Source organism: Phoca vitulina, unplaced genomic scaffold (genome assembly GCF_004348235.1).
Source record: "Phoca vitulina isolate PV1807 unplaced genomic scaffold, GSC_HSeal_1.0 scaffold13, whole genome shotgun sequence".
NCBI lineage: Eukaryota > Metazoa > Chordata > Mammalia > Carnivora > Phocidae > Phoca > Phoca vitulina.
In genome coordinates, this window is record NW_022589716.1 from 690,058 (window position 1) to 702,934 (window position 12,877).

Below are 12,877 nucleotides of genomic sequence, written 5' to 3' on the forward strand. Positions count from 1 at the left end.
GCGTTAGGGAAAGATGGTCTGCAGGCTCCACCTTGACCCACTGCAGCTCCTGGTCCCACCCTCATATCATCTCCCGCCCCCCAGTGGGTCCTAAGGCACAGACTCCACTCTCAGCCCATCTGAGGTTCTACAGACTCCATTTGACCATGGCCCCAGCCTCGCACAGATTCTGCTATGGCCCAGCCTCCACCTCGTCTCAGGGTCCCGTTCCAGACACAGTTTCACCCAGAAGGGAGGTGGGGGTGTGTGGCCTGCAGTCTTCCCTTGCCTCGCCCCCAGCTTCGGCTCCGCCCCAGCCTCGCCCACCGCCCCGGCCACACCCACCACGCACCGGCCATGCAGATGCAGGTGAACTGGCCTATGCGGTCGAGGCACGTGGCCTGGTTGCGGCAGGGCCCGGATAGGCACTCGTTGACGTCGGTCTCGCAGCGCGGGCCAGTGTAGCCACGGCCGCACTGGCACAGGAACGAGCCCTGTGTGTTCACGCACCGGCCCAGGTGCTCACATGGGTTGGCACCTGCAGGAGTGGGCATCGCCAGTGTGAGTGTGGGTGGCTAAGGACCTGCCTCTCCCCTCCCTCCCAACTCTCGGACCGCACCCCTCTCACCAATGGAGCACTCATCCACATCCTGGTCACATGCCCCGCCGGTGAAGCCTGGTGGACAGGTGCAGATGGCCCGGCCATTCACGGGGTTCGTGTCGCAGATAGCATCCTCGTGACAGGGGTTGCTGACGCAGGCGTCATCCAGATGACACAGAAGCCCTGAAAAGGGGTAGGCAGAGTCCAAGGGCGGACCCTCCAGCTCTGCCCAAATGTCCCACATGCCCCACATATCGTTTTGTGTTTTGTCTTTATTAACCTGCAGTGTATTTAGTAGCTATCTTCCCCAACAATTTATGATGAAAATTTTCAAACGTACTGCAAAGTTGATTCATACGCCCACCACCTAGATTCAATTCTTGTTAAGCTTTACCTATTTTTTATTTTTCTGAACCATTTGTAAATGAGTTGGGAACATCCACATATTGTTTTAAAATCTGTAGACTCCTTTTCTGATTATAGACCCTCAAGCCTTTGCTTCTGCAATATCCTCTGCCTGACATGCCCTGCCCTCCATAGCCAAGTCCCCCTCCCAAACACTTTCCCTGACCTCTGCCACTTGCAGAGGTCCCGTCTCCTTCTCAGTCACAGGATAGCTCTCTGTTCCCATGGCTACTGCCCTGGACTGTGGGCCAGCCTCTGCTTAGGCCCCTCCCAGGCTCACCCTGCACCCCAAACCTGGCCTCCAGCATAATCATTCTAACACTCGAGTCAGACCCCACCCCTCCCCCCACTGCAGAACCATCGACGGCGCCCTGCTGCCTATAAGGAAAACAGCCACTCACCAGTCTTGCCCATGGGACAGGCACAGTAGAACGAGGCCACACGGTCATGGCAGGTGGCCCCATGGAAGCACACAGCCGTGGCGCAGTCATCGATATTCTGACTGCAGCTCTCGCCTGTCCAGCCATTGACACACACACAGCTGTGGCCACCCAGAGTGTTGAAGCAGGTGCCCCCATTGTGGCAAGCGTTGGGCTGCAGCTGACATTCGTCCACGTCCTCCGTGCAGAATTGGCCTGTGGCACACAGACGCAGCAGTCCACACCCGCTGCTTGCCCACCCAGGGCCTGCCACCTGGCTGTCGCCAGCCCTGCTGCTCACCTGTCCATTCAGGAGGGCACTGGCAGTTGTAGGTGTTGACGCCATCCACACATGTCCCCCCATTTAGACATCGGTGTCCTGGACAGTCGTCCACATTCACTTCACAGTTCTGGCCCTCGAACCCTAGCATGGGAGGGGGATGCAAAGATGGTCACTGCCAGGCTGGCCAGCGGTCCCTGCACTCCTGCCACCTCCCCAGGGCACAGCTCCCTCACCAGGAAGGCAGGCGCAGTCATAGGTGAGATCGCCACTCTGTCTACATGTGCCCCCGTTACGGCACGGCGAGGGGGCGCAGGGCACCGCAGCGTTCTCACACAGTGGCCCCGTGTAGCCAGCTGGGCACTGGCAGCGGAAGGAACCGGGCGTGTTGAGGCAGGTGCCACCATGGCGGCAGGGCCCTCCCACCCGGCACTCATCCACATCGCTTCGGCAGCTGCGGCCCTGGTAGCCAGGTGGGCAGGAGCAGATGTAGCGGCCATCGGGCCCCACCGAGCAGCGGGCACCATGGGTACAGGGACTGCTGAGGCAGGGGTCTGGCAGGGAGCAGTCGGGACCTAGAGGGACCAGGAGAGGGTGAGCTTGGGCTGTTCACACCCTTGCCTGTCTTGGGTTCCCCTCCAGATCGTCCCCTACCTCGGAAGCCCCGGGGGCAGCGGCAGGAGAACCGGGCGGTGCCTGCCACCACGGAGCTCTGGCAGATGCCGCGGCCAGCACAGGGGCCCGAATGGCAGGGGTCTTCCAGCTGGCACCGCTCGCCCACCCATCCTGGTGGGCACCTGTGGGCAGAGATATCTTAGTACAGGGCAGTACTAGGGTGGTACCGGGCAGGTGCATCCCAGACACACATGTGACAGGCAAGAAACACACAAGCAAACAGCCCAAGAAACAGGCACACACGCTCATTCGTGCAACCAATATTCACTGAGTACCTACTATGTTTTTAGCAATAGGAATACAGTCGCAAATACATTAAAAGTCATCCCCACCCTCTTTATGCTCACAGCCAAGTTGGGCAAAGAGAAGATACACTAATAATGAATTATATAACATGCCAGCATGGGGCGGTAAGGGCCATGAAGAGTTCAGTGGGTTTTGAGTGATGGCCCCAGAAAAGAAATGCCCATGTCCCAGAACCTGTGATTCTGACCTTATTTGGAAAAAGAGTCTTTGCGGATGTAACTAAGTGACAGATAGCAAGATGAGATCATCCTGAATTTTCCAAATGGGCCCCTAAATCCATTGGCAGAGGGAGATTTGGGAGAAAGAGGAGAAGGCCATGTGGAAGACAGAAGCAGACCCTGGAGTGCTGCCCCCACAAGGCAAGGAGTGCCTGGAGCTGCCAGGAGGTGGAAGAGGCCAGGAAGGACGCTCCTGGAAAGCCACTGGAGACAGCATGGCTGCCAACACCTGGATTTCAGACTTCTGGCCCCCAGAACTGTGAGAATAAATTTCTGTTGTTGTAAACCACCCAGTTTTTGGTGGTTTGTTATGGTAGCCAGGAAACTGGGACACAGGATGAGGGAGATGAGTAAGGAAGAAAGGCAAACAGGATATTTTCAGACTGAAGAAGGTGAGGGAGGGGGCCATGGGGCTGTGTGAGGAAGAGCCTTCCAGGCAGAGGGAATTAGCAAATGCAAAGTCTCAGACTCCAGAAGACAACCACTCAGGCACACACAGACAGACAGACTCAGAAACATACACAGATAACACAGCGGGACAGCCAATTCGACATACTGGCCTGGCGAACATTCAGACCCAAATCCACAGCGCAGTTCACAGATGGGTAGCTCTCATGTGGACAGACAGGGTAACTCTCACAAATCCTCCACTCCTTTCCTGGAGGCACATACAACACTTCCTGCCACCGGGAGGAGGAGGTGGAGAGTCCTTCGGCCTGCAGACCCTTCCCCAAACCCACCAAGGCAACCTTGAGTAGGAGGGAAATAAGGCGGTTGGCCTTGAGACTGGAAACCTCCAGAGGGACACTGGCGGGGTGGGAGGGAAGGGTTTGGACTGGCAAGAGGGTCCAAGGCCCCGCCCCCGACGCTGCCCACCCCTAGCGCAGTTCCTCCCTCTGGCTCGCCCCAGCTGCTTGGGGCTAACCTCAGGCAGCTGACTCAGTCCCTAGCGTCACCCACAAAATCCCCCCACCCCGGCCCCCAGCGAAACAGGCCAGGACACGGAAGGGCAGGGGTGCCAACGGTGTTAAGAAAGGAAGGCCAGGCTCCCAGTCCCCTCCCCAAAGACCCGCTGGGCGAGGACGTCCGTCACGACTGCGCGCCGAGAGGGGGCGCGCTACGCCGGGCGCCGGGGACTGCGGGTCCCACCGCCAGGCAGGGCGCGGCCGCGCGGCCCCCTCCCGACGCCCCGGGCGGGTTCCCACGCTCTGCGCCCCGCTCCCCTGCCGACCGGTCGGGCCGGTTCCAGCCTCCGCCCGCGCCCCGCCTCACAGCCAGGGCTTCGGGGGAAACCGACGGGGGGAGAGCACACTTGGTTGGGGGTCAGCGGGAGGGGAGGGGCTGCGGCGAGGACTAGGAGACAGAGACGACGGCTTGGGAGGCTACTTTGAGGAAGAGGCTAAGGGGGATCCGAGGAGGGGTGACATACTGGGGCGTTCCTGAAAAGACACGAGTATTTAGAACCTTGAAGGCGATTGGGGGGCCCGTGGGGAGTGGTTCCCACGGCCCAGCTCTGGGAACAGCCCGCTCCACTCCGGGGAATCCGGGCTCCGGGCAGCCGCGCGCGCTGGTGATTCACCTGTTGAGGGGCGGGGCAGCCGTGGCAGCATTCACCTGTCGGCTGTATTCCAGGTGCAGAGCTCCACTGCGCAGGCGCCCGGCCCCGCGGCTCCGCCTCGCAGGTGAGTGGCTCCAGATAAAGTCACACTTTCCCCCACCCCGCACCATCGCAGACTCCCAACCCGAGGAGCCCGCTCGGCCAGGCTAAGCCCCCACCTGGGTAAGCCCAAGTGGGGCTCCAGTCAAAGTGCGTGTGTAACTTCAAAGGGGCTCTCCGGGATCAAAATTCACCCCAGACCCGCCCAGCATGGCACACATGTAGTTGAATAAATGAATACATTAATGAATCAATCAATGGCTACTATTACTAATGACGATATTATAAAAGGAACCAAGCATTTCCCCAAAACCTTGAGACGTTCCCCTTTATGGCATATATTTCCTGTGCCCCTACCATTATTAATCATCATCATCATCATCATCATCATCATCATCATCATCCCTATTTATGGAGCACTTACTATACGCTGAGCACTATGCTGAGTTCATCATATGAAGTGTCTCTTAATCTTTACAATCAACCCCATGAAGGAGGAACTATGATTGCCCCATTTTCCAGTTGCAAAAACTGAGGTTCAGAGAGCTCAAAGCACTTGCTCAAGGTATCCCAGAGCCCAGAATTCAAATTGAGTTCTGTCTCCCTCTGCTCAGTTCTTTCCCAGCCTCCACTCAGCAACTCCAACCCTCTGCCTTTCCCTGTGTTATCCAACAACTGAATTCTTGAACCCCTTCATGGTCACAAGCCAGGGAGAAGCACCTCTATTTCACAGATGCAATGAGATCCAGAGAGAAGTGACTAACCCAAGGTCAGAGAGCAAGAAAGTGACAGAGCAGGGCTGTATTACAGGTCCCCTGTACCCCCACCACTAAATGTTGAGACACGGGAGGATGCAATTGGTGTACCCATTACTGCCAAGCCATTGGTCCCTGAAGATCTGTAGATTGAATAATAACTGCCTCCATCAGATGCTTTACACGTGACCTCAGGCAGCCAAGAACTCTGTGAAGTGGGGGTTAGTGTGCCTGTTTTCCAGACCAGGACACCAAAAGCTTAAAGGGTTTAGGTCCCAGGCAGTCAGCAACACAATGTGGGATCTGAACCCAGGCCAGACAAATTGCAGAGCCCCTGCTCTTAACCTTCCACAGTTCTTAACCTTGCTCGATTCCAGGGGGGAAACAAGAGGTTACCCAAGCCATACACATGTAGGAAGTGGTAAAGGCATCCATGGTGGACACAGAGGCAACGGGAGAAGACAGACAACCTCCCCACACAGGACCCACTGATGGCTCAGAGCCAGGCACTCACAGGCAGGCAGCCTCCCGGGAGGGCAGCTGGGTGCAGCGACCTCCATTCATACACGGGCTCCCGTCCAGGCAAGGGGGTGCTGTGTAGGGACAAAGGAAAGCAGGGGGTCAACCAGGCACCCAGGAACCCTAGCTCAGAGTGACAGAGCCCATCCTTCCCTCCCCCAGGCAACAGCTGCAATGGGCTGGGGGTGTCTCTGTGGGTGCATGGAGCCCCTGCATCCACAGTTCCCACGGCCCCCCGCCCCGGCCCCAGCTGTTGGGGCTGCAGCTGTCCCTGCCAGCTCAAGCCCTGGGAACCACAAGGCAAGGGCGGGCAGGAGGAGGTGCTGACTTGTGCCAGATGTGGGGACTCAGGAAGCTGCCAGAATGGGGGGTGCAGAGGCAGGAAGTGAGGGTGCTGAGCGTTAAAGGGAGGTCTGGGGCTGTGTGCCCAAATCCCAGGGTAATGGAGAGGGCAGGGGCAAGGAGGCCTGGGGCCATGGGTCTTTCTTGCCCTGATGTCGGGCATCTACTCCAGCTGGGCAGAGCTGCATGGTGCCCTGGTGAGAGGGGCCAAGGCCTATACCCCATGCACAGCCAGCACTGGGTGGTGCAGGGATAGGGTGTGGGTTGAAGGGAGGAGCATCCTGCACTAGGCATGTGCTGCCCTGTCCAGCGTCCCCATCCCTGAGGGCTGTGTCCCTCCGGGGTGTGGCAGTCTAACTGTCCTGTCAGACTGGTCTGGGGTGCGGCTGGGTGTGCGCTAGTGGAGAACTGTGTGCCGGCAGGTGTGGGGCGTGTGTGTGTGTGTGTGTGTGTGTGTGTGTCACAGATAGAGATGGAAAGAGAGAGATGGAGGGAGATAGAGAAAAACGGAGACACAAAGAAGGAAACCAGACGCAGGCTGACACAGAGAGGCTGAGATGCACAGAGACAGAGAGGGAGAGACAGAAGTTGAGCTGGACATGAGAATAGGACAACATGGCATGTGTCCCCTTCCTCAGGGGACAGGCAGAGACAGGACACTACCACCCAGACAGGGGCCTGTGGGGGTTTGTGAACTCACACTAGGAGCCACGTGATGCAGACTGTGGGCCTCGCCAAACTGTGGGCCATGTGAGCGACATGTGTGTGTGCTTGAAGCACACGGGTGGGTGTGTGCATGCTGGATCTGCCGGGAGTGCCCGTGCATGTGCACCGTTGGTCTGGTGTACAGCTGTGTGTCTCTGCGGGACCAGGGTATTCCCAGGTGTGTCTGCGTATGGGTTGGATGCGCCTGTCTGCGGGTATAAACTGGGTGCAGGCATGCCTTGGATCTGTGTCTGCATGTGTCTGGATGTGTGCAGGCCTTGGGCTGGTGATCCCTGATAGGTATGAACATGGGTAATTGTATGTACCAGTATGTTAGTGTGCGAGCCGCGGGTGTGGTGCGTGTGCGTGTGTGTGTGCACGTCCCCATCTGCATGTGTGACCCAGGGCTGTGTGTGCCTGCGAGTGTGTGATAGGCCATGTGTGTGTGCGCCGGCCCCGCGGGGGCGGCAGCTCCTGCCCGATCCTGCCCGGTCGGTCGGGCACCGGGCTGGGCGGTGCAGGCCCTTCCTTCCCAGCGCCGAGGCCCACAGCGGCTCCCCGGGACCCCGGGCCAGGGCCTCTCGGCCCGCGCCCCTCTTCCGCCGGCCAGGCCTCCCTTGGGGGTGTGCGCCCCCGCAGCCCCCGCGCAGGCCCCGCCGCCCGTCCCGCTTTGTCTGGCAAAGAAAGCGCGAGGCCGGCCCGGGGGGGAGGGGGTGTCTAGACGGCGCGGCCATTGTCCCAAGCGGGGGAAGGGAGAACGGGCAGGGGGAGGGGCGGGGGGCCCCGGCCGGCTGGGGAGGGGCTCGGGCTGCGGAGACGGGGCGCTGGAGCTGGAGAGGAGCACGTGGGCTCGCGCCCCCCGCCCTCCCTTTCCCTCCCCTCGCGGGGGCGGGGTCCCGTGGCCACCCGGTCCCGGCGGCCAAGGGAGGGAGCGGGGCCGCGGGCGGGGAAAGGGGCGCGGGCGCCGCTGTGGCTCCAGCTCCTACTCCGGCTCCGGGTCTTGCGGCGCTCCGGCCTGAGAAGTTTTTCCCCGAGTTCGGAGCTCCGAGAACTTCGCGCCCCCTCCCCGTCCCCCACCCGGCCAGGCCAGCCCTGGGTGTGTAGGGGGGCTTTTGTGCGAGGGGTTCCCAACCTGGGGGTATTGGGCTCCAATCGTGACCTTCCCAGGACTCCAGACCGACGGGCATTGGGAGCGAGCCCCAGATTCTTGGTCCCCCCGATCTTGCGTCCCTGATCCCCGCACCTCAAGCTCCCGCTCCCTCATTCCTGGGTCCCTTCATCCCCAACTCTGATCGCTCCTGAGCCCCTATTCTGCGGACCTCTGGGGCCCTGCTCCTTCCCCCCATTGAGCCCCTGCCCCCCCCCGGGACTGGCACGTAGCCCCCGGGCTCCTGCTCCCTGCCCCCGCTCTGGTCCTTGGCTCCTAGGCCAGCCCCCCAGCCCCAGACTCGGGGGTCCTTAAACTCCGCTCTTACCCTCCCCCAACCCACCCACCCAGTCCCGCCCGCTAGGTCCCAGCCCCTCACCTGCAGCCCCGGGCCCCGCTAGCAGTAGCAACAGGGGCAGCGCCCGCACGGGCGGCAGTGGTGGCGGCGGCGACATCGGGCGGCGGCAGCGGCGGCCCCGGGTCCCCGGCCCCATGGCGGCCGGCCGCGACCCTCCCTCCTCCCTCCTCCCTCCTTCCCTGGGCTCCGGGCGCGTCCCGGGCCAGCCTCCGCGCCGCCAACTTCGCCAAAGTGAGGCTGCCGGGCCGCCCCGCCCCCAGCCCTGGGCGGCTCGCCCCGCCCCGGGGCCGGCCCTGCGCTCCCCCGCAACCCCCCACACACCCCACCTCCCTGCCTCCCGGGGTCTCTGCCCACCCTCCACCCACACAGCCTGGGACCCGCAGACCCTAGGAAATTCAGGCCGGCCATGCAGTGAAGCGTGGGCTGAACCCTCAGTGACAGACACACCGGCTTCGTGAACACCCCAGCTCCCAGCACACGCTCAGAGCAGGGGACACACACAGAGCCAGGGCACAAATACAGACGTCCAGATACCCTGAAACTGAGGCCAAGCACGTCCTGAGAAGCTCATGCACACATAGCTACCATGCATAGATGCAGACGTATGCACAGAGCTTCATGGGGACTTAAAATATAAAACACAAACCCAAAGCTCAGGCCCAGCCAGGCCTTGAGCCCGGGGGCAGCATTTGCAGCCTCAGACCTCAGACACACATTAGGAAGGAGCCTCATGCATATGGGCAAACACACACACACACACAAACACACCTTCTTACTCTCAGCTCTCCTAGAAAGCTCCTTACTACCCTGTGTGAACTCCGACGGTCCATCCCAGCCCCCAACCCCACCCATACCCTACCCAGCTTTGCAGCTCAGCCTTGCTCAATTTGATCAACTGCCTTTTCCAAAAGCAGACATGCTGCAAAGCCACGGAGCAGCCCACTCTGTCCCTGTGATGATAATGGGGACCCCCAAAAGGCCCCAAGCCCAGGCCCGAGGAGCCCTCAGTCTGGGGAAGAAAAAGCTGGACACAGACCCCCGTCCCCCACCCCCAGCACTATGGGTTCAGAGCTGGGCCAGAGGGAGGGACAGAGTCTGGGAAGGGTATATAGGGGGGTTGGTGAGGGCTCTGCCTGAGGGTAGTTACTTATTTGTTCATTCATTTATTCAACAAGTAGGTATGAAACTCCAGCTCTATGTCTGACTTTGTTCCAGGGGCTGGGGGTATACCTTCCTCCCCCAGAGAGGGCTTCCCAGAGGAGGGTCCAGTGGAGCTCAGCCAGGAAGGATGAACTAGAGGGGAAACATCCCAGCAGAGACACAGGCCTGCACCCACAGGAGGGAGCAGAGAAAGGAGAAGGAGTGGACAGGCCAGGGGTCACACTGGCTGGAATGAGGAGGAAGAAGAGGACTGAGCATGGGACTGAGCATGGGGAAGCCATAATGGGAGATAGTCACACGGGCACCCGAGATCTTCAGGCAACTTTTAACCTTTTTATTTTAAAATAATTTCAGGTGCGCCTGGGCAGCTCATTCGTTAAGCGTCTGCCTTCAGCTCAGGTCATGATCTCAGGGTCCTGGGATCGAGCCCCGCATCAGGCTCCCTGCTCCACGGGGAGCCTGCTTCTCCCTCTCCCACTCCGCCTGCTTGTGTTCCCTCTCTCGCTGTCTCTCTCTGTCAAATAAATAAATGAAATCTTAAAAAAAAAAAGAGAGTTGCTGTTTAAAAAAATAAATAAATAAAAATAATAAAATAATTTCAAATGTAGAATAACGTAATTTCCATATGCCCTTTGTCCAGATTCACCAACTCTTTCCACACTTTGTCACATTTGCTTTATAATCATATATATATGGACACACAAACGTATCTATCTATCCATGTGCCTTTTTTATTTTTTTAAGGTTTTATTTATTTTGAGAGAGTGGAAGAGCCTCTGCAAGCAGGGAGAGGGGCAGAGGGAGAGGGAGAGAATCCCAAGCAGACTCCCCGCTGAGCACGTCACCACCCAGAGATCATGACCCGAGAGCAGAAACCAAGAGTCAGACGCTTAACCGACTGAGCCACCCAGGTGCCCCAATGCGCCTTTTTATTTTTGAGAGCAAATTACGGATGTGATGTTCCTTTACCCCCTAATACACCACTGTGTGTTTCCTGAGCAAAAGTGCGTTCTCTTACCCAGACCACAGCTGTCCCCCTTAGTCTGTGTTCCAAGTTTTCTGTTGCCCCAGTAGCATCTTCTATAGCATGTTTCTTCACTGGTCCAGGATCTAATCCCTGACCATATGTTTCATGAAATGGTCATATCTCTTGGTGTCCTGTAATCTGAATCAGTTCCTCAGCTTTTCCTCGTCTTTTGTGATATTAACATTTTTGGAGAGTGGACATCACCTGTTTCACAGAATGTCCCCCAGCAGGCTGATCTGCTGGTTCCTCCTGACCCGGTTCAGGGTGTGTGTCTTTGTCTGGAACCACAGAGGTGATGATGGTCCTCTCCGGTGCCTTGTATCCGGAGGTACCTGATGTCAGTTTCCAACATTGGTGATGTTAGAATTTGATCACCTGAGTGAAGTTGGCCAGGTTTTCCTACAGTTGAGGTACCATTCTCTTCCCATCCCTCCTCCCATAATAAATCAATGTCAATATCATGTGGGGAGATACTTAGACGATGTGAATATCCTGGTGTCCATCACACTTTCACCCACTGGTTTTGGCATGGACTGATGATTTCCTCTGAGGTTTTTTTTAAACTGAGATAAAATTCACATACCATAAAATTAACCACTTACCATTTTAAAGTGTACAGCTCAGAGACATTTAGTGCAAGTATCACCTCTATCTACTTCCCAGACACTTCCATCACCCCTAAAGGAAGCCGCATCCCCAAGGGCAGTCACTCCCCAGCCCCCTCCCCCAGCCCCTGTCAGCCACCAATCTGCTTTCTGCCTCTAAGGATTTGCCTGTTCTTTTTTTTTTTTTTTAAGATTTTATTTATTTGAGAGAGTGCGAGAGAGCGAGTGAGAGAGTGAGTGAGGTGAGGAGCAGAGGGAGAAGCAAGCTCTCTACTGAGTAGGGAGCCTGACGTGGGTCTCGATCCCGGGACTCCAGGATCATGACCTGAGCTGAAGGCAGCCACTTAATTGACTGAGCCACCCAGGTGCCCCGGATTTGCCTGTTCTAAACATTTTGTGTACATGGAATCAGACAGTGTAGGGCCTTTTGTGTCTGGCTTTTTTTCACTCAGCATAATGCTTTTAAGGTTCCCCCATGTAGCATCATTCTTTCTCATAGCTGACTAATATTCCATTGAATGGTTATACCATATTTTGCTTGTCCATCCATTCATAGGTTAGATGATTTTTAAATGCTGGAAGAAGAAGAAGGGAAGGAGGCAGAGAAGTACTGTTAGCAAGAAAGAAGAAGCATGAAGAGCCAAGGGTGCAAGTTGAACGATTGGCCAGAGCCTGGCCTGGTGGGTATAAATAGGCCAGTCCCTGGGGACAGGAACTGAGGATGTTCTGCCCCTCCCAGCATCTGGATGCAGCTCCCACGGGGAGGGAGAAGCTGCCCATCTTCTGGTGACTTGCTGGAGGCTTTCTAGAGGAAGAACTGAGGTCTTCCTAGAACCCAGGTCTGAGTGACTCCAGGCCACACGGAGTGTGAGGGGTGGGGTGGGGCTGGGGATTGGGCAGCGAAAAAGACAAAAGTTGCACAAGAAGGGGCGCAGCCTGATTCACAGTGAGTGTGCTGAGTCAATAGGCCCTAGGGCAGGTGCAGCTTCAGTCCCTCCCCATGCCCATCACCCCAGGAGGAAATCCAAGCCCCCACCCCACCCCTGGCTTTGCTTTCAGAGCCCTTAGCCTGTCCGTGCCCTCTCCAGCCCTCCCCCCTTCACACTGAGTCAAACTCCCTCCTCACCCAGCAGGCCTTGCACCCTCATGGCCTTTGCCCAGGTTCTTCCCTTGGCTGGGACACGCAGCTGGTTAAAAGGACTCTTTTGCTTCCCCCCACCCCCAAGCAGGAACTCACAGCAAATGCGTTCTCTTCAAAAATGTATTTTCTTCTAATTATAGGGAATGCTGTTATTTCCCACACATGCCACCCCTTTGCCCATGCTGGTCCCTCTTTCTGACGTGCCTTCCAACCCCCCATTTCTGTACCTGGGGAACTCCTGTTTATTCCTCAAGGTTCCAGCTCCAGGGGTACCTGTGTGGTTCAGTCAGTTAAGCGTCTACCTCTGGCTCAGGTCATGATCCCGGGGTCCTGGGATCCAGCCACACCGGATCCCTGATCAGCTGGGAATCTGTTTCTCCCTCTGCCACCATCACCAACCCCTCACGCTTGCTCTCTCTCTGAAATAAATAAAATCTTAAAAAGAAAAAAAAAAAAGGAAGGAAGGAAGAAAGAAAGGAAGGAAGGAAGGAAGGAAGGAAGGAAGGAAGGAAGGAAGGAAGGAAGGAAGGAAGAAAGAGAGAAAGAAAGAAAGAAAAAAAGAAAGAAAGAAAGAAAG

At 57.3% G+C, this 12,877-nt stretch overlaps 1 protein-coding gene across 1 annotated transcript in view; it reads right to left on the minus strand.

Annotated features, from left to right (window-relative positions):
• The window catches only part of NOTCH3 (notch receptor 3), a 30,680-nt gene extending 22,178 nt beyond the window's left edge, over positions 1-8,502 (minus strand). The window contains 8 exon segments of the mRNA XM_032412288.1: positions 332-517; positions 608-763; positions 1,387-1,620; positions 1,706-1,828; positions 1,921-2,259; positions 2,339-2,481; positions 5,810-5,888; positions 8,388-8,502. Of these exon segments, the coding sequence (XP_032268179.1) occupies positions 332-517; positions 608-763; positions 1,387-1,620; positions 1,706-1,828; positions 1,921-2,259; positions 2,339-2,481; positions 5,810-5,888; positions 8,388-8,502 (1,375 nt within the window).
• Positions 8,503-12,877: the final 4,375 nt, after the last annotated feature.